Below are 22,539 nucleotides of genomic sequence, written 5' to 3' on the forward strand. Positions count from 1 at the left end.
TTTGCTGCAAATCGATTGGACGATAGAGTTGTTTCCTTAGAGCAGTAGAAGGATCTCTTAAAAGAGATCTGCAATTGTTCAATATACCTACGATTTTGCCAATAAATACAGCAAATATTAGTTTAAGAAATTACCTTTGTGGTTGAAAAGAGGGTAGGAAAGGGGAGGCAGATAAAATGGTTAAGATGGAGACAACAAAAAACAATTAGAATAACAATAAGTGTTCGCTAATCGCATTTGTCAAGTCTCCCGTCACGCTGTGAACACGACCCCTCGAAAGGGACTGGTAGCATTTAAGCAAAATTACCCGCAATTACGCGTATTTTTGAAAGAGATAGAGAGAAAATGGAGAAAGAGACATGGAGAGAGGGAGCCCATTAAAAAGTGACCTCAATCATTTGTTGTTGATAAGCGCGGCAGGAGTAGAAAGTAAGAACTTCTCGCGATGCACAGCGACAGGCAAAAGCTGCCACTGCTGACAAACGACAAAAGCCAGGCACAACAAGGACACACACACAAAGATAATAAAGCAAGTCGGGTGGTCATAAATCAATGCGAAGTACAACACAGTAAGGAGCAAAAGGTCAGAACCATTTTCTCGTCCTTGTCGCGAGTGGCAAAAAACTCGAGCACTCGTGCTGCTATATAGTTGAGAATTGCGCAAGATTTATGGTAGAATCTGATGAAGCCATCGCTTCCAACTAAACAAAAAAAAAAGAAGAAATCAAGCAAATGCAGGACTACAGTGAGTATAAGAAAAATGCAAAAGCATTGCCACAAAAAGTGCAACCCATTTTCGATGGGAAGATTGAATTCTCAATTTGCAGCTGGAATTTTGAGCGACAATTGAAGGAAGACAGAACAAGAGATATAGGATCAATCAATGGTTTATGGTAAATCAAACTGATAGAGAAGTTAACCGAGGAAGACTTTATAAAGAACTTGACAAGGCTGCAAGCTTTCAAAATTTTATTAAAGGTTCGGTTCGGCGGCTCGAACCATAGAGCAAGACATCGGTTCGGTTCGCGAATTGGTTTATATACCTCCTGAACCCAAGTTTTGGGTTCGAACCTTGGTACAATTTCATTAAAAAAAATATTTGTATTGTTATACATTTTTCTCCACATTTTGAACATTTAGAAAACCATAAAATATATGTGATTAATTTTTTTTTGAACCATACCTTTTATTTTTAAAAGCGGCTCGGCTTAGGCTCGGGTTCGCGAAGTAAATAATTTCAAGAGTTCGGTTCATGATCCGGTTAAGCTGCTTAAAAACCCGAAGCAACCCGGTTCTACGAGGTTCGGTTCAGAACCGGTTTGCAGATTTGGAACTTTATAATGCTAATCAATATTTTGTTGCCTATATACGTGTTAATTTGATCATTTATAAAAAAAAATAGTCGTTACTACAATTATTGTGGGAGCATTTCTCAGATTTAAGCAACAGTTCTCCAAATTTGATAAAAGTTATATATAATAATAATCGAAAAAGAAGTTCTTAATTCTTTTGAACATTTCCAAGATTTGAAAAGTAAAATGTGAAGCATAAATACATAGTTTATAAACTAGAAGCCCATTTAGATAATTATCAGAAGAGAGAGTTCTGAGCTAATGGAATGCAAAGGGGAAAAAGGAACTGTTAATTTCCGGTTCAGCGATAGGAAGAACGAAAAAATCCTCAATTAAAACTTACTGGGGAGAAACCAAACCGGCAAATAGGCAGCCAGTCGTCAATGGCCACAAATCAACTTTTACATTAATTCATTTTGGTAAAAAGAAGACAGATGAAAGCCGACATCGAGGCAAGTAGGCACTTGACTGTGTGACAGATACACAGACATATAGCCAGACAGACAGACAGACAGACAAACAGACAGTGGGTTTGTGAGAGGACATGCGCCAAATATTTAGGGCGTGATCCGAAGCAGAGTGTAAAACAAACTTGTCAAGTGGTTAGAGAGCAAGGAGTGCCGGAAAAGGGAGGGGAAGAAATAGAAGACTTGAGGATGGCTTGTAATCTATTTAAAGTGAGTCGCGGCCACTAAAACTCAATTAACCCCGTTTGACGGAGCACGAGGCAATTGAAAAAGACTGGGACAGCAATAGCAACAGCAACAGCAACAGCAACAACAACAACAACAACAGAGAAACAGAAAAACAGATAGAAATGCGAAATCACGGCAAAAGATTACAAACGGAAATGGCTGACCGACCATTGAGTGGGCTGCAAAGGGGGGCTCAGTATTTTGCACTTTGAAACCGCATTGATACTCAATTACTGGAGTATAGGTTGCCAGGTTACAGGACTGTAGAGTTGCCCCGTTACTCGCATGGCGGGCTGTCGAGTTGCCGCTTAAAACAAACGTTGATGCGGATGTTGAGCACAGGAAAGCGGAAGCACTTTGCAACGGAAATGAAACATCAATTAAAGTCGCACACTGAGCAACGCGATGGCAACCCTGGTAGCTGCCGAAAAATATATTGCTTTCGCGTTCAACACTGTTAATCCTTGTGGTGCTTGGCACTTTCCACTTGCCACAGTCATTGCAACGCTTGAATGTTGCTCTTTTGTGCCCTTTGTAACTTTTGTAGATTTCTCCCAATGGCTGAGACCATTTTTCTGTTTGTTTACTGCTTAATTGCAACTGTGGCATGCAGCAGGCAAAAGCCCAGAGTAAAATATTCGTCGCCAAGCTGCAATTCTCTAACTCTTGTAGCTCTTGAAATTTAATCAAATTTCCTACTATTTATTTGTATCACATTACTTTTTGTACCCAGTATGTAACTAGCAAAAGTAGTCAGTTTTAACTCTGGTAGTTCTATATATTTATTATTATAGTCGATATTGACAAATAAAAATGTTTTCAATAAGTAATTTTTTTTGCAAGTTACTGCCGGAATTAAAATATGTATTTTAAAATTGTATGTTTTTTTGTTTAATGCACACTTAAATTTAACTATCTTAGTCCCATAGAAAATCAAGAAACTCGTTTTAATTTGTTGTAATATTGTATAAGTATACAAAGTATTTTAAAAAGAGTATTATTAGGGCCAATATGATACAGTGTGATAAAAAAACAACGACAAAAGTTGCCAATGGGCAACGGGGAAACCCCTTTGTTTTGGAATTCTGTTTGCTTAAGATCGAAAAAATGAGATGGAAACGAGCATGCATCAGAAGACTGGTCTTGACTCTTTGCGTACACTTTCCAAACCATTTATTACTAATTTGATATATTAAAATAGTACTTATTTTTATAAAGTTACTTTTACACACATCTTTCTTTCAGCTAACAGAACGTCTTGCCAAGATTGCCGGGCTCAACAAGCGTCATGGGGATGATCCATTGCACACAAATTCGAGCAGTTTGGCGGGCAGTCGCATGAACTCCATACCGAACTCCCAACTGAATGTGGATTTAAAGGCATTGGATAAAATCGTGAGCAGCCTGTTGGAACAACATGCGGCAAGTGCCGGCGGCGGTAGCAGCAAAGCAGCCGCTAATTTAGAGGCCGGAAGCCGCACGCCGCCCGTGCAACGCAAACCGTCAAAGAAACTCAATCGCTGGCGTCCATTGTCACGCTCCGTGCACAGCTTTAATCGTGGCGATGGGCGTGATTATGCGGGCGGTAACTTTACCCAGTTGCAAGAGCGCAGTGAGATGCAGGCAGCACTGTCAGCAACTCAACACTCACCGAATATGCCGACAATTATGGAGAGCATCGCTGGCAGCCCGACACCCAACAATGCCCAGCAATTGGCACACAATCCATGGACGGCCTCCCTGGAACGTACCCCGGGTGCGGTGAGGAATATGCTGCACAATATCGGTCAGGCTGCCACAGTGCCGCTGGCTAGCACAGGTACCGTGCAGGAGGATCAGCTCAATCTGACACAGAACTATGTGGGCTAATTGAGCACAAAACAATATATTGCGTATACGTATTTGCTTATGAGAAATGTTAATAAAAAGTTCAACAGTTTGCAATATGTCTGAATCAGATTTGGATTTATATTGTTACGCATTATCTTCTGATTTATTTTGGTTTTTCTGTATATTATTCTCGACTACAAATGTTTTGCTGCAGTTCGTTTAACACAGTGCGTATGTGTAACATACGGGAATCCGCTTTAGATATGTGGGTTTTGTTTTATTAAGAGCAAGACCATTTTCTAGTCTACTTCATCTTAAGAAAAAGGATTTTTTATACTCGTATACCTGAATTATTGAATTAAATGATGTATATCAAGTTAATTCATAGGACCTACGTGTGAATGAGAATAAAGCATTCAGAATGTTTTTATTTGATTTCACACCCAATTAAGACAAGTAAAAACAACTTTTGTAAGTTAAAAGCAGCACAAAATAGGTTTCAGAGTATTATGGATTTCAAGTAAATGCATTAGAAGTCAGACTGTCTCTTAGGTGCACAAATCAAGTGGCGACAAAGAAACACTTACGAGTATTTTATTCAATTTCATTTAATTTTGTTGTCAAAAGAAGTGAAGTTCAAGTTGACCGCTCAAGTGGCACGTGTCGGAGACGCCCCAAAATGTCAACTGGTTGTTAGTGTAGCAGTTAATAATTTTGTGTGGCAATAGAAGAAGAGGGGAGAGGGACTCCAGCCACTCAACGTTGACTGATGATGATTCTTGTGTTGTTAGCTTGTGTAGCGCTGTCATCATCGAAAAAAGCGACCACTCTTGAGCCAGATGAGAGGACTACAGTGCCTGCAGATACTAATGAAGCTGCTTCAAGTTGTCTGCCTGTTGTGGTTGTCGGGGCAATAACAATGATAAAATGATCAGGCCTGTAAATTCTAATACTGTGTAAAGAAAACTGAAAAAAATGTTAAAATAATAAGTGGCTGCCATTAAGTTATAAGTGACCGCTGATTAAGGTGAATGCAAAAAAAATTGAAGAACATTAAAGATAATTGTTGGTTGCTTAATAAATAGCAAAATTGTCGAAAATAAGTTAAGCTTAAATTGTAAAGGCAGACGATTCATACAATGCAGTATGTTCTACAAAAGTCAGATTTTTAAACGGAATGACATTTTGATCATGATTCATTCTGTATTCTAAATTCATTCTGTATTCAATTTTTGTTCACTTAGAAAATTTAATTATTTTCCACCAAGATTCAATTTCAATGGTAAGGGTCCCCCCTTTGAAATTTTGAAAATACGAAATTTTAAATCCCAAGTTTTCACTTTTAATCAACTCCTTATAACGAAATTAGTATAAAACAACACTTTAAACTTGATTCTGAGACCTCTCATTTTTTTGTAAAATATCATGTGAAATTGAACAAATGTTTTGACTTGTAAAGTAACCAGCTCCGAAATCTGATCAACTTCAAACTGTCATAACTTGATCAATACTGAAGCGATTTTTAAGCGAAATGTCATTTTAATCAATTTTTGGCATTTTAATTCATTCTGCATTTATATTTTATCATATTAAATAAAAAAATATTTTTCTTTAGATTCTACTAGATGTTGATTTCGATGCAAAGGGTCCCCCCTTTGAAATTTCAAAAATTCAAAATTTAAATCTCAAGTTTTCACTTTTAATCAACTCCTTATATCGAAATTAGTATAAAACAACACTTTAAACTTGATTCTGAGACCTTACATTTTTTTGTAAAATATCATGTGAAATTGAACAAAAGTTTTGACTTGTAAAGTAACCATCTCCGAAGTCTGACCAACTTCAAACTGTCATAACTTGATGAAAACTGAACCGATTTTCAAGTGGAATGTCATTTTAATCTTGATTTGGCCTTTAAATATATTCTGCATTCAAATATTTTTAAATTCTTTCAAAAAAATATTTCAAATTTTCTTAGGTATCAGAAAAATTATCAGGGATCAAACGTGCCTGGTGAACGCGATAGAGAAGACAATTCACCTCAGGTGCATGTATGTACTGTGCACATATAAAGATGCATGTGCCACGTGGTTCCCAACAGATATTGTACACATTGTTGCAGCGGACTTTCTAAGTACACTCTAATTTTATTCTTAGAGTGCTTGCCGTTATACATGTCCGAATAGAATGCTTTTATAAGCAACTCACCTGTCGCTCCATGACGCCAGCCAATTGTTCGCGCTCCGAATTGCGATAGTATCCAGTCAGATTGGCGCCCAGTCGCATGGTCACCTCGTAGCGCGTCTTGCCACTACGTGCCGCATTACGATTGCTTTTTAGATTGAAGTAGCCGGAGCCGGAGCTGGAAATGGAGCTGCCGACGCTGTTGTTGTCAAATTCACATGCACGATGGCAATTACTGGCGCTGGCATTTCCTATGCAACCTGAAAAATGCGAAATAAAAAGAGATAAGCCATAAAATTATTTATTTAAAAACTCATAACTTGTATAAGAATGTATCTTAAGAATGTGATTTTATTCAGATTTTTCAAATGTTTCAAGATCAAGTTGAAATAAAAAAATTATAATAACATATAAATATATTAAACTTTTACAATTTTTTTGCAAGTTGAACTGGTATTTAAAGAAAAAAGTTCGATTCGGATTCTATTTCCCTAAGAATAAAAAGATGGACGCTTAAGTTTTAAAGAATACGAGCATAAGCAAAATATTTTGCATACGACCTCAGGGGGTCAGCAAAATGGAAGAATTTAATAATGCTGTTGGGGTGAAGGGAGAGGGAATAGAGGGAAAACTCTGAACTGCACTGTCATAGCCGAGTCCACACAAATAGCTAAGGACTTTTTTCGCACCACGCCGAGGACTCCAAAAATGCAATAAAGCCCATTATAGCGCACGAAAAATGTGAGAAATGTTTAGGGAAAGTGCCGAGCATACGCAGGAATAACCCTCGTCTGGTAGCACAACGCTAGTGACCCACATTTGTTATGCATTTCCCACCTGACCTTTTGGAAAACAGAGAAAAACGAATGTCAAATGTCGATGACATTGTCATTCTAAGAAAAGCGTGCACCTGGACAGACACTCCTGGCTCTTGAATGGATTATTGTCCCTTTGACAGCAGCAAACAAAAAATGAGTCAAATAGTTTTTATTATTACTTTGCTATCAAAATGTCAGCACAACATTTATTAAAAAATTGAAATAAATAAAAAAAGCGCTGTTGAGCAGTACACTCGACAATTTATGATCGTATTCTTTAATGGTTCTCAATTTAAAAATTCGATGGTATATAATGCAAGAAATAATAGCATACTTTTGCTCAGTATCTCAGAAAAAACAAATGACTAAATCTATAACATACTTTTGAGTGTTTGCAAAAGACTAACAAACAGGTGTGTTCTATCAGGGAAGTTCCAGTAATGTAACACAATGGTATTCAACCTAATATGTCCCTCAGCTCAAAAGTATGCAACAAATTTTAGACAAAACCCATTTTGATTGGTTTTTAATTGGTTTACATTGGTTTACATTTATGACAACCACTTTAAGGTAATTTCTTTACTAGCTCAGATTAAAGAAATCAGAAAATAATGTTCAGTGTTGCTGCAATATTTGCTTAAGTTATATCACTTGTTGCAGCATCTGCCGCAACAAAAAAGTCAACAGAGGACGTGTCATTACGCCCACTGACAACCTTTCCACTTGCCGATTAAACGACGCTACAAAGTCTACTTTTAACAATACCATGGAAATACTCCTGCCTCTGCCTCTGTCCCGCCCCTCGTTCCCACCCCAATCGCACAGTCTTTTTGTATGCCTCTCATGGGGCATCGAGTGCATTTTCAGTGCTTAATTATTTTCTTAATTAAATTTGCTTGCAGAGCTTCGTATTTATTTTTCACAATTTGTGCCTTTTCCCCGGATATTTTCTTTTCTTTTCTCACTCTGTGTGTGTCTTACTATATAACACTATCTCTTTCGTACTCATTTCCATTTGCCGGCTTTTTTTGTGCCTCACATGCTCCATTTATTACTGCTTGTTATGTCTGATCCAATTTACTCGATTTCTATAGGGTTAACTTACCCTGAGTCGCCTCATTGATTTCTGGTATTTCACATTTGGTGCCCTTGTAGCCCGTTGGACAGTGGCACGTTATAGCTGCATCTCCGATGTGCCTGCAAATTAAAATTAAATTACGATTAATTCAGTTATATGTAAATTAAACCTCACCAACATATACGAATTATAAGCACCTATCAACAGTACACATTTATCGAATAAAATCTCTATTCTGCATTTGGTTTAAGAAATTTGTATGGACTTAACTGCATTTTTAAATATTATCATAATCTCTTTTTAACTGCAAAAAGTTCTTAGCTGCAATCTTGTTTCATTTATAAAACGTGATTATTTAATTATATAATTTCAAACAATAATCTAAATAATTATTTATTTTAAATTCTACGAATGGTTTTTAAGTACAAATGGATTGCTGTTTTTTGTGTTTCTCCATTGTATTTACTGCTATGTCTGACTACACAAAATTTTTTTGTTTAAGCCAACTGTTTCAATATTATTAAATGACTTTAATCTTATAACCATTATTATAAAGGTAAATATTATCCTAGAACAAGCGAAACAGTTTAAACTTTTCTTTATACATATATATACATACTTTAGAAATATTTGAGATGTGTAATTTTCTCTAATATATTACAATCTTCTCTAATTAGTGTTGCCACAATTTTAAACCTCTACTGCATGCTTATAGAACCATTAAGGAAAAATATTTTTTTTAGCATATATAGGTGTGCTTGCGGTATATTGAGAAATAATTGAGCAACAAACTAAATTGTTTCTTGTTGTGAAAACTTTATTTGAAAATTCATTGCTCATCAATTTCATCAAAATTCACTTTCGTTCACGAGAGACGCTTAAACAAAGTTCATAATAACACGAAATAAAGCAACATTAGAATTATTTTTACATATTTTTCCAATAGAAAATAGTGAAAATATAATGGCCCATAATAAACAACTTCGCTTGAGTACCATTTTAAATTAAATGAATTTTGTAAAAAATGAAAAGCCAAATATGGCACTATACGCGGTAGAGGGTTAAGAACATATATAAAATGCAACCTGTCAAACTCTACATGTGTTAGGGAATTCCATGTTTATTCAGTTGCTTAACATTAATTTCTAAAATAACTTTAATATTATAATAAAAGTATTTGATTCCAAACTCTGACAGCTTACTGTCTATTGTTTATTGTTCTTCTACAATCAGATCATATGGAAACTCATTAAGTTTCTTATAATGAGCCAAGAGCAGACATTTAAGATTGTGTATGTTTTGCGTTGACTGTACTTACTTGCATGTGCCGCCATTTTGGCAAATGTTGGTATGCGCATCCGTGCAGAGTGGACCATGCCCACAATCGTTGCCACTGAAACCGGGAAAACAGGCGCAGCCATAAGAACTGCAATGAGATGTGAATGCGAGATACGTATGTGATTCATTAGTATTTTGTAAGAATATCCAGCATTATCTACTTTCTTATTTATTTATAATAAACAGCACTTAATTCTCTCAATCTCGTTCTCTTTTGGCAGAGATAAGCTGTCAGCTGACTGAAGGAGCCAAGGTCCTGCTGCAGTTGTCAGCAGAGGATTGGCATTAACTTATCTTTCAGTTTGCGGCTTGGCACGAAACGAGGACTTGTCAGTTCAACAGACACACATATATAAATATATTCTTTCTTAGAGTAGTACAGTATATCTTGTACGTGCTTAACCACGCGCATTTTTAATTTCAGCGAAACATCATTAGACCTTAATGCTAAGGTCAAACACTTAGCCCCAGGCAATAATTTAAATAACTTGGCTTCAAGGACACACACAGAATGAAAAATATTATGGGAGGAAAGGCAAAGAAGCCTTGAGGAGGCTTTGCGCACTTATTAAGTTCAATTAGGAGCAAACAAGCAGTACGGGCCGAGAAGTCCTTGAGCCTTCACACGTCTGCTCATTAATGTAGACGACAGTGTAAAAAGCCAGGTACTCTTTGACTAGTCAAAAGTTTTTCCCATCAAGTTTTATTAATACCTACCAAAGAATGAAACAAATGTACTTCAAGCTTCACTTTACCCAATTAAAGCAATTAAAGTGTATATAAATTAAAATATTTCGTTTAGTAATACGGTAAATTATATTTTCCTTTGCTGTCTAAACATTTTAATTACATTTCCGTATGATGTCAATTTAAATTTGTTGCACATCGACAAATTGCTTTTCAGCGTTTTAAATCACAGAAATTAATTCACGCTAACAAAATATTTCTGTTGACAATCTAATTGGGACTTCGAGTTTAGCTTAATTTGACAACAACGAAATAAAAACACAATCAAGTCTAAACACTGTAGCTGAAAGGGTTCAACTGTGAGCTACTCTGCAATTGCAATTACTACAGCTGTAAAAATATCGACAGGGATGAAACTCGATACTATTCGATACTATCTCTACTCTATAGTATATTTATACATGGATATGATTTTAATTCTTAATTCTTGACTCAAAAAAACCCTCATCGTAATCATTTCATGTGAACAGGGTATAAATGGTTCGTCCAAAATTCGTGTGCTATATAAATGCGCATCCTTTTCCATTTGTTTTACACAGTCATTTGCCTGTTGTTCTGCTCTTTCAGCGCCAAACAATCACAATTGCTGTTGTGTTTTGTGCCATGCGTCGTTGACACATGTCAACAGAAATTAATTTTTAGAAACATTTTCAAAGTGCGGAACAGAGTTATATTAAAGCTTTGCTGAAATTGTTCACAAATTTAATCAGACTTTGACAATCGCACGCTATTTACATAAATATAAACCTGGGTAAAACTGTAGCAAAAGTTGTAACAATTCTTATCAACAAATTGACACTAAATATTCAGTTTGTCGGTTGAGTTGAGAAAAGATTGGAGATATCAACGAGATCGAAAACATTAACTAATTGATCTGCTATTAACGCTATGGGCAATATACATTAGCTGATAGTCGCATATGTCAATATTGAATGCATATTAAGTATACGCCGTGTTGGCCACAAGCAATAAAAGAAACTTTTTCGCTTTCACTTTCTTCCTTTCTCCTAAAACTTTAACGAAACATAAGGACAAAATCAAAACGTGCCCAAGGGTGCGACAAAAACAGATTTCGGAGACACTCGGACAAAAACTTTTACTTTTATTTTCTAGTTGGACTTTAATAGGTTGTCTTGATGCGTGCAGGACAATCAATAAATTTCCGAGAGTAAGCCTGGCCAATACTCGGTAGGTAATCATATTAAGGTATTGAGAGGTGCTCTAATTTTTTTCTTATTCTTTTAGCCATAAATTAAAACCGCATTTCATTGCACTGGAACTGCCTTAAGCAGTGGCTTTTGTTGCTTTAAGCTATTTATCATATGTAGGATTATGTATGTATTTGTGCCACGCCCATTGTTAGTGCCACACATTGACCTACAACTGCCACTGATGTTTTTGTTGCTGCTGTTGCTGTTGCTGTGTATCTCAAGTATATAAGTAATTGCGCCTTTGTCCAGCGGAAATTAATTGCCTCTCAGTGTGTTCGGTGCTCGAGCATCTGCGGTGCGATTGCGATAACAAGACTTCATCGTCCTGCACAACGTCCTTGCATGTCCTGCCGCCTGTGACGGAAACGTTTGGCCCAAACAAATGCCACATGGTGGGGCGGCTGGTTGACCAACAAAACCAACTGACCGAAATAGTCGAAACAAAAGAAAAGAGTTATTCTAAAATAACCACTCAATTGCCAGCAACTGAGAACGACTTTTCTATACACTACACTCCTTTCAGGAAGTTTCTAAATACAATAAAATAAACTACTTTCTTTTGGTGCCTAAAGGCGCAGTGTAAAGTCTCTTAAAATAAAATTGTAAGTCTATTGGCACTAAATAACATTTTCCTCTAGAGTTCGGCACAAGATAGTGTGTGACAAATAAAGGCTATAAAAAATGCAAGGTCTCTATCTCTTTCGATGGTTTTTGCATTTTTTACGATTCGCTGAAAATCACCTGCAGCTGTTTGTCCGTGTGCTGCAGTATTTCTGAATATTTGTATTATTTTTTCGTTTCTATTCATTCACGTTTTTGTTGAACCATTCCGAAATTTTTTATCTGGCAAGAATTTTGCATATGAAATTTGCATTCTTTTCTTGTTGTAATTGTTTTATTTGTTGAAAGCCTGACCGGGGCCTTCGATTGTAAACAAAAATTAAACACATTGCGCATACGACATGTGTGGCACGTGAAATAACAGCAGAGAGAAGGAATTGTTTTGATTATAAAATCGAGCCCAACAGCTTTCTGCAGTATGCAGCATGCTTTAAAATGCATTTAAATTTCAAATACTGTATAACAATTAAAACGGCGTGCCAAGAGCTGTTACATTTTTATGGGCCGCCACTCGAAAACTGCTGGCAGCAAAGTGCCGAGTACGGAGTTCAGAGTGCACAGACTGCAGTCGCAGACATACATATACAGACATATGTATATATGTGAGTCTATGTGTGTGCATTTGCTTGGCAGCCAATGGCGCGTGGATGCCATGAACATGTCAAATAAGAACTTGCAACAGCAGCCAACATTCTCTCAGTGAGTTGCACTTACGACCAACCGACAATAAGCAGAAGAATTCCGAGCGACAACTTTGATTTCAATCATACACTTGCAGAAATAATTCAACGAAATTTAAAAAATATTTGCCAATAAGAAAGATGAATAATTATATCTTGACATATAAGATTTAATTATATCTTGTACAAGATTTTAACAATTTCTGCAACTCTCGACTGTTTTGTCTGAGTGTAGTTTGGCTTGAGCGGCTGTCTGACATTTCATAGTTGAGTTTTTGACAATAAGCCAAAAAGCATCGCCGGGCCAAGAGTCTTAGGAATTATGAAAAGCGGCCAGTTGTATTTTAAATGGATGCATGCAATTATTAAATGTTAGCTGAAGCGGCGACTTGGGTCTAAGGCAGAGAACGAATGATTTTTCATATAAACATTTGAATTACAAATGAGCTAAGACATTGACCATTCTACTTAAATAAATAAACATAGAAACTAACAAATAATATTTTAAAGTGAATCATATTAGTTAGAGGGTTGAATTATTTATTTAATCATGGGAAATACAAAATAAAGTTGAGCGATTGTTTATTTATTTATTTATTATTTATTATTATTTATTTTGGAATACAATACTTTAAAAATTTAAGTCAACTAGATACTATAAATTATATTCGTTTAATTAAATCATAAATGTGCAGCATAAAATATATATAGTTATCCCACAATTAGTATTATATTTGAAATGTATATAAATAACTAAACTTTTACAGAAAGTACAAGGTATAGCAATAATCTAACATATTATAATATTATTTGTTATATTTTCGTATTAAGCCTATAAATACGAATGAGCAGCCTACGCTCAAAAGATTATTAAACATAAAACAAAACAAAAGGAAAAGTAAGAGCAATGACAAATTAAAACAAATTGGTATTCATGTGCGTATAAGTGTGTGTATGAGTGTGTGTGCGAACAGCAAATAAAATTTTAGCAGCTTTGAGAAAAACCTTGGAAATTGGAGCACTCTTTTTTGTTGTTGATGTTGCTTTTATTGTTGTACCTTTTCTATTCACCTAATGCAATCAAATTAAATGCCATTAAATTTGATGGTTGCTTGTGTATAAGTGTGTGTGTGTGTGTGTGTGTAGGTGTGGATGTGGATGTGGGTGTGGGTGTATATAAAGGGGTAACGTGTGTAGCAATTGTACGCGTTTGTTACCATTGCCTTGCGGCTGCTCCTGTTTTTTTTTTATAGCTCGACAATCGTAAAAAAAATGTTGTTAAGAAATAAATTTGAATTTGCATTTTTATGGTTTTATCTTTTGTGTATAGAAATTAATTTTCAGGCAGTACGAATGCGGGAAATTAAATTGCCAAAAGAGAAAAACAAGTTAAGAAAGTCTGACAAAAGGCACGTGCAATTCCTACCAAAAATAACAACAGCCAATTAAAATTGTAAAGTTATTTTTTTGGGATGACAAACGAGTTCAGGTAAGTTTCTTTGGCCAAAAGGGAACTTTTCTGTTAAGAACGAGACACATATGGCACAGGAAAATTAAAAGTGAAACTGCCACAAGAGTTCAGAAGACAAACTTTTAATTGAGTAGGGCGACAGAAGAGAGAGAGGGAGAGCGAGAGAGAGAGAGAGAGAGATTGAGAGAGAGAGAGAAGTTGAAACATCAGTCAGATGATATGACAAAGACAGGTCAAAATTTTGGGCAAACAAAACTTAATTGCAATATGCAAAGCACCAGCAGCCATTCACTTCCCCCTTTGACCTCCACACACCCTTCCCTCTTCATTCACCCTTCGACCCATCTCTCATATGACATGTGCCCGACTTTGGATAAATGACAATGTTTGACAAGGCAAACAATACACGCATTCTCATATGACGGGTGAATGGTGACTGGAAGCCAGTTGCGAATGACACTGACACAGTTGCCATCGAGCGGATGCCAAACTGACTCATTGCACTTGCAACGCCCACAACACTGTCATCTTTTCACCCCACCCCTCCCCTACACTCCTTCCTCTTCCTCAGGCTCTTGCCCTGTTTACTCTTGCTCTGAACCTGATCTCATTTAACGTAGTCGGTTTGTTTACACAACTTGCAGCAGCAGCGGCTACGCTTTTTATACCCTGTACCAGGAATAAATTAACTATGTGCAAAACTCTGTAAGTCAATCAGTTTGTCTGCATTCAGGTTTTGATACCAGATAACTACGAGTATATACATATATAAAGTTTATTAAAGTTTTTAATACCTTCTCTCGTGATTTTTAAACATATTTCTTCCAAATGTAATACATCAAGTATTTCAAGATGAATGATCAAATTATTTTTAAAGACACAAGTGTAGGTTTAACGTTTTTATTTAAATAATAATAACCTTTACCACTTTTGCGTTATTTTAGTAAATTTATTGCGCTCATCCTGAAGTGAATTCTAACAATACTGTACTTTGTAGTGTGTTCTCATACTCTAATGAATTATTGGGGATGTCAAGAATAGCATTGCTATCCTAATCCCACACTAGTAAAGGGTATCTTACTGTCGCGGTCGCCCAACATTATTATTTCCGACGTTTTGTTATTACTACATGCGAAAAATACGTAAGCTCCGAGACGAACACACGTTGCATGCTGCACACTGAACCTGATTGCCGTAAGCAACCCCCACTCTTCTTCATTTACCCCTTCACTACACCCCCTCTACAGACAACCCCCGCTGATGTGACACACAATTTGACACCGCTTGAACGTGGCCTAATTTCAGTTTTTACCCCTTTTGTTGTTATTTTTGTGCTGCTGAACTGATTGCTGACCTGCCAAGGATGCTTTTGACAGCTTGGCGTGATTTATATATACCCTGTAAATATGAGTTATCAACAGACACATGTGAGCATAAAATGAAGCTGATTTTCTTAGTAGTCAAGTTCTCAAGTGGGATTGAATTGCTTTAATTCCATTACGGGGTATCTGCTTGGCGCATATTTTCAACTGTATTACATATACTTGTTTGTTTTGTAGTGGACAAGTCGAATTTAAAGTTAACATCACTACTTAAACAGTCCTAGTCTGTAACTTGCCAGCTAGAAAATTCAACAATGTATCCAATCCATTGCTACTATAATGCTTCTTGGTAATTTTATTAATATTAATTTTCATGTACATATTAAATCCGTTTTAGTTTCAAGTTTAAAAAGTGAATAAAATCATCAAAGAAATTAAAACAGAAGCTAATCCAAAATTTTATAAAATTTTAAAATATGTATATTTGTATATTATTACTTTGTCCGACTCTTAAATATTAGTTCTTTTCGTTATAAAAGTGATCTACTTGCCATCTTGAATTTGGCTTATAAATTTGAGCATAGCAATCATAAGAATTCATCACTTATTCTGATTAAATTGTCTTTTATTACACAGTCCTTTTGCCAATTATAGCCCTTAAAATTTATTCAATTCCACTTTCAACTAAAGCAGCCACGAAGCTATAGAAGGAAAAAGAATAAAAATGAAAAGAAAAGACCCACATCAGTTCAATATGAAATCCTCTTTGTTGCTCCTCAAAGCGAAAACTTTTTCAATTAAACATTTCTTCTTAAAAATACAGATACGCACAGACAAAACTTAAAATAAAACCCAAATGGCAGATGATAATTCGACTAAGGGATACCCCGTAGCTCTCTTGCTTTCATTTATAAACTATTAGTTTTTCATTAATCCGTTCCCAATCCTTATGAAATGTTTAAAATATTCAATACTTTAAATTTAAAAAGAAATCTTTGTTTTGTTCAAAAATTTTTTCATTCTTATCACACTTGCTTAAGGAAACTCTTTTTGTGAATACTTTTTAGTTACAGGGTGTTAACAGAGAGTCGGACGCAAATGGTTTGAAAATATTTAAAAATAAAATGTTTGCAGCTGAATGGAACTTTTGCGGTGAAGTGCAACAGATTTATGCAACCCGAAAAACTGATGCATATTCTCAATCGCCAATACAAACAAATGAATGTATAAAACAAATTGTATTTGTTGATATGGTATTTTTGGTATTATTTTGATATTCTTCTGGTATCTGTTATGTGATGCAAAAGCAGTGAAAATTGAAAATGTAAACGCGGAGCCAACGAGACGCCCTTGTGGCTGGCCAATTGTTTATTGCTTATTGTTTATTATTGGTGCGGATGTTTTTGTATTGCCAAAAGGACGATGGATACAGGCAGAAGGAACAGAGCTGTAAAGGCGCCCAGTAACATCCGCAGGCATTTTGAATATTTTATGCAAACTTTATTAGCAATAAAACGAACTTGGCTGGCAAACACTTGTAATGAGCTGGCCAAAGGGCAATGGACAAGTGGAAAATACTGCATTGCACTTGCAATGATAACAGCTGCAGAGGAAATCCTTAAGTGAAGTGAAAAAAAACAAAAATAAATGCGATATAAAATCCAATAAGCTATGGTTATCGATAGCATAAATATACTAAAGATACCAGAAATTCTCAAGTATTGATTTAAGTCAATTTTAATAAATTGTAACAGTTGTAACAAATTAGCATGCAATTAAATATGATATCTAGGTTTCGTTTAATTTTTATGTTTTATTATAGCTGCTTAGGTTTTATTGGTCAAGAAAAAAAATAAATACGTCTTAATATCAAATATTTGGAAGTAAATGTGAAATTAATAAACAAAAAGAAAGAATGAAGAAAATAAGGAATGTTAAGTATACGCACTGTGGACCGCTCGCTGGAGTCGAATTTCAGGCACTCTTTTCTCATAATCTGACATCTCTTTCCTATTTTTCTCTCGTTTTGCTTCTTATCATTTTGACATTTGACATTTTGTAAACGTTATGCATTTTTTCGCACATTTGCTTAACAAAACGCGTCAAGAATGATAATGATAAAAATGCAATGAGAAATTGTGCGACAAGTAGAGATAGTGACAAATTGAGAAAGAGGGTCTGCCAGCTGTCAACATAGAGTTAGATGAAGAGAGGAAGACAGAGAGAGAAAGAGAATGAAAGAGACTTGGGGTTGTCAACTCGCATCAGTTGCAAGGCATCAACAAAAAAGACAAGTAGTAACTTCAGCTACTTGTGTGCGCCTTCTCATTTGTGGTGTTTATCTTTGCCACGTAGTGGGAGCCAAGTCTGTGACTCATTTGCCTCTGGTTGGTAATTAACTTACGAACTAAAGCCAGAAGTTAGCCGGGAGAGCACTACGTGCCTTGTATGTAAGTGTGGGAGTCTTTGGCCTGGTTGTCGGAAGCTGTCACTTTTATATTAAATTTCTAGACAACAGCGAGAACACATTTCGCTTTCATTTTGACATTAATATTAATATTCAATTAGTCAGCAAGCGTGTTGGCTCGAGGGCTGTCCAATTAATGCTAATTATTCTAAGTAGGCCAGGCCACTTGAATGTTTTCCTTATTTTTCGCATAAATTGCTACCAAATTTTCCTTTTTGTTTCTATTTCAATTTTCTTTAGCAGGCTAATGATTTCTGCTCCCAAATGTATAAAATTGATTTGTCCTTATCGGTTTCTCTTTACTTATCTAAGCCGGCTTGCTTTTCCATTATATCATTGGTTTTTTTTCCAGGCTCTGTTAATTGCCTTTAAATTGTCAAATTTGATGGCGTAAAATTTCAAATTAACAAAAGCAATTGAAAAAGTTCTTCGATTCGCCCCAGAGCCTGTTTTGTTTATTATGTTAATTGAGTTAGTGCCTCGACCTACTTCAAAAGAATTATCTTAAAGTGTGGGAAGGAGCAGTAAGATCAAGGCCAAGAAGATAGCCAGGAATTTAAACAGGTGGAGAAGTCAGAGGTTTTTCTTTTTGTGTTTTATTTAAGAACATGTAGACTATATTTTCCCTTGTTAGAAAAGGATTTCAGAATTTGAATTAAATATTCTTCATAACTTACGAAAAATATCAAAAATATTACAATAAATTCGATATTTTTCATAAGAAACTTTAGTTTTAAAAAATTCTTATAGTAATTGAAAAAATCTTAAAAAGTTTTATAAAAAAGAAATGTTATTTTCGTAATAAACTTGAAAAGAATGGAATCATAACTTTATAGTTTAAATAGCAGTTTGATTTAAATGGGGTTTCACAATACAGTTTTTTAGACAGTGCTATAATTGAATAAAACTAAAGTAAGCTTTTAAAATGGAAAAACATAGATGCTTTCGGCTTTGTCACTTGACACGTTCTCCCCTTTTCTCTATGCCTAAAGTTCTAGTGTAATTTCACAAATGATTTAATGACGTTTTCTTTAGCTTTATGACAAGGTTGAGATGAGTGCTCTGAAAGCATTAGCATTCCCCAGATAGGTAGTTCTTTGCCCCCACTGTCTCTCCCTCTCTCTGTCACATTTTCAATCTCTCTCTATCTCTCCTTCACGGTATTTGCCTTACCTTCATAAATGATAACCAATGCCAAACAAATGATATTGCTTTGAGCCAACTTAGCGCACATTAGCGACGCTACCGTTCGCATGTGTTGCCATTTATAAGTCATGCCCGAGAACTCTCCGAACATACATACGTAGCCAGAGGGGCGGAAAGGGGTAGGGGCTGAGGGGATCCGTTGGGACAACGGGCCCAGCGGTGGCAGAGCAACTGCACCTGTGTCCGGGTGCCACGCATATTTAAGCATGCCAAAAACTTTTACGCCTTTCGACCTTTAGTCGAATGCTGTTCCCCCCAACGCCCCTCTCAATTTTTCACTCTGTCTTTGGCTGCTGGTGATTTTAGAATTGAGTTTTCTTTCAGCTCCGGTCAATGCATATAAACTGGGCCAATGGCAATGCCAATCGCGAAGCCAAAATCACAGGCAACTGTGAAATGTTTGGATATCAATCTTTGCTCTCCTTTTAATTCTCTTTCTCGTTCTCGCTCTCGCTCTCATTCGGTTTCTGTTTCTGTTTCTATTCTGTTTCCGCTTGAAATTCAAATACAAATACAGATGCTGGCAAAGCGGTACAACTGTTTGGAGGCTTTCAGCCCAAACCAAGTGGGAGCCATACATTTTGCAATGTTCCAGTGGCTGGCGCTGCTGTTGCCAAATAACTTCCATTTCGTTGTGTACCGCTTTCTGGTCCCCAATGTACAAGCTGCAAGATCCCCAAAACCCCAAACAATGAAAGGCAGTGCCAACACACTTTCGCTTAAAAAAAGAAAACAAATCGAAAATAAAACGAAACAAAAAGGCTTACAAAAAGTTTTACATACAGTCAAAAGTCAAATGAAAGGTAGCAAGAGCAGCTCCAACCAGATGCATTTCTTCAGGTATCCCTACAACAGGTATGGTGTTATAAATAACCTCTGCAATTGGGTTTGACAGGCATGAGAATTTGTGGGGCTAGGTGTGAATGACTTGGGATAGGTTCAGTACTAGACTTGATTGATTGATGATATACTTTGGACTACAACTCAAGTGTATTGTGTATCAAATGGTTGAATAATTCAATAAAGAAGACAGATTATTTAATACAGAAAATAATTAACGGGAATTATTGTTTTATTTCATAATTTATTAATACTCGACTAAAAGCAGTCGGCAAACGAAAATTAGATATTTAAAATACGACTAACAATTATATTTAGAATTAATTATTTAAATTATACGATTAAGTTTGTTTCTTCTAAATATGTTTTAAAAAGTTTTTTTTTTTTCATTTTTTATAGATTTGTTTCTTCATTTGTTACCATCGAAATATGAACTTTAGTTCCCTGCCCATTTATTCGCACTATTTTTTATCATTCTGCACCTATGATAATTGAATTAATTTGTTTAAGAAATTAAATTTTGTTTATCTACACATTAAATATAAAATAATAATTATTTTTGGTGATATTTATGGCAATAATATCAAGAATTTTATATTAATTATTTTGTTTATTTTAAACTCTAAAAATACATAAGGCAAGTGGAAAAATATCTTTAACATTTAATCTTTTGTATTTTTGGGAAGTGTCTCAACAAACTCAAGTGAAATTTGTTAGGGTGGTTGGTTATCCTAGTTAAAAATTCCGGGACACAGAAAAAGTAGGACTTTTATTTTGCGGTCCCTTTATTTGTCAAGTTTATTGACTACCTCAACTTGGATTTCAGCACTTACAACAAGCTTTGGCTTTCAGTTGAAATTTGATTGGAATATTTGGCTTATAAACTTGTCTATATTTTCACTGTCTATATATTTTCTATACTAATTATAATATTTGATATCTCCACTCACCTGTAATCCTCACTCGCAAAGCAATCACCGAGGAAGCGACACTGCAGGGTGTTGCACTGCGTCGCTTTCACCTCGTGCTGCACCTCGTAGGTGATATTGAATCCATAGACATCCAGCAATCGATCGAGCGCCCTCAGATGTGTGCCATCCAGCGTGGCCATGCTGAAGCGTATCTCCAGGTACTGGCTGTTGAACTGCATCCAAGTGACCTGCGTGACGTCGTCCTCGGTCAAGGCGAAGACCCGATGAGCCGGAACCTTGAAGTCATCCGAGTAGTACATGTACTCGGTGAACTTGAGACCGCCGAGCACATAGAGTTGCGTCAGATAAACCACAATCGAGACATTGCCTTGGGCTGTGGCGGGCAATTCGGAGGCGTCAATTATCCAAACGCATTCGATGGGCGTGGCAAAGCGATGTGGAAAATTGGGTGTTTGTATGAGGCCATAACGGGACTTGAGGAGACCGCCACAGCCAGAAGAGGAGGAGGAGGATGGGGAGAATGAAGAGGATGAGGAGAAGGAGGTGGAGGGGGAACTGACTGTATCTGTTGCATGCTCGGCAATAGCAAAGGCGTTTAGGGCAAAGTTGTGCTTGGTCGCGGGGTAGGGCGGGGGAGGTGGCAGCGGCACGGAGGGCAGTGAAAACTTTTGATCCGCATTGCTTTGCCGCTTATGGCGTTGTTGTTGCTGTTGTTGTTGCTGTTGCTGTTGTTGTTGCTGTTGCTGTCGCTGTTGATGATTTGTTAACAATGTTGCCACCGGCAGCAACATAAACAGCAGCAATGTCGTTGATAACCTGACGGTTGTCAGCAGCGACATTGACTTGGCTTTTGTTTTCAATTCTCTCTCACTGTAGTTCAACTGCGTCGTCGTCTTCTGCCTCTTGTTTTATCATCTGTTCAACGAAATATAACAACACAGCGTATAGTTGTTGTTGTTGTTGTTGCCACGTCAGAGCAGCCTCTTTTTGAGTTCGGGCCAACTGTAAGACAGAGAGGGAGAGAGAGGAAAATCGGAAATAGAATATGAAATTTTTAGTAAAAACCATTTTGACAGCTGTCGTTTGCATTTGAATAACTGCCGCTGTCATTCCCAATCATCCCCAACCCCTCTCCCTATCTACCCACCACTAACACTAGCCAAATCGTAAACTGTCAGCGTGAAAAAGCAATTTAAAAATCCACTAAAAAGGTAGCCCACTGTCACGCATCAATCATGGACTGCCGTGAAAGCGTGTATGCTCATAAAACAAAGGCCCCAAAAATGCTCCAACACTCGAGCGCTTTTCTTTGTCAACTTTCAAATTGTTTTCCCATATTTTGTTGGTCTTCTGCTACCCTCCCCTTATCACTCCATTTCCCATTTTTTTTTTCATTTCAAGCCAGCCTATGCTCAAGTCCGTCGTATTTGCCTGCGGCGCATTCGTAGAGCCAAATAGCCAAAGCTCTTCAGCTGGTTGACTTTGGTAGTTTTTGTAGTTTTTGTGGGGCTTTAGTGGCAGATTGGCTTTAGTCAACGGAGCTGCCACTGAAAGTCTAAAGCCTAAAGCCTAAAGCGAAATAAGCATTGAAATCTGGCAGACATGACTTTCTGTATAAATAAGAGAGCTGCTCTATGAAATATGCCTGCTTTAACTAAGCTTCCTCAAATTTTTAGTTGCAAGTATGTTTAAAATTAGCAACTTGTTCAAACATTTATTTAATATAACAAACTATCTAATAAAGCCT

The 22,539-nt window shown here is 36.4% G+C and overlaps 2 protein-coding genes across 3 annotated transcripts in view; one reads left to right on the forward strand and one right to left on the reverse strand.

Moving 5' to 3' along the window:
• Positions 1–3,988, forward strand: part of LOC117782125 — a 43,078-nt gene extending 39,090 nt beyond the window's left edge. For both annotated transcript variants that reach the window (XM_034619095.1, XM_034619096.1), the window contains exon 13: positions 3,293–3,988. In XM_034619095.1, coding sequence (XP_034474986.1) covers positions 3,293–3,916 — 624 coding nt within the window. In that variant the 3' untranslated portion in view covers positions 3,917–3,988. The remainder of the gene's footprint in view (positions 1–3,292) is intronic.
• Positions 1–21,631, reverse strand: part of LOC117781260 — a 111,987-nt gene extending 90,356 nt beyond the window's left edge. The window contains 5 exon segments of the mRNA XM_034618013.1: positions 6,086–6,321; positions 7,985–8,076; positions 9,276–9,383; positions 20,811–21,481; positions 21,572–21,631. Coding sequence (XP_034473904.1) covers positions 6,086–6,321; positions 7,985–8,076; positions 9,276–9,383; positions 20,811–21,481; positions 21,572–21,631 — 1,167 coding nt within the window.
• Between the last annotated feature and the right edge of the window lie 908 nt (positions 21,632–22,539).

Source organism: Drosophila innubila (assembly GCF_004354385.1).
Source record: "Drosophila innubila isolate TH190305 chromosome 2L unlocalized genomic scaffold, UK_Dinn_1.0 4_B_2L, whole genome shotgun sequence".
In the NCBI taxonomy this organism is placed as follows: domain Eukaryota; kingdom Metazoa; phylum Arthropoda; class Insecta; order Diptera; family Drosophilidae; genus Drosophila; species Drosophila innubila.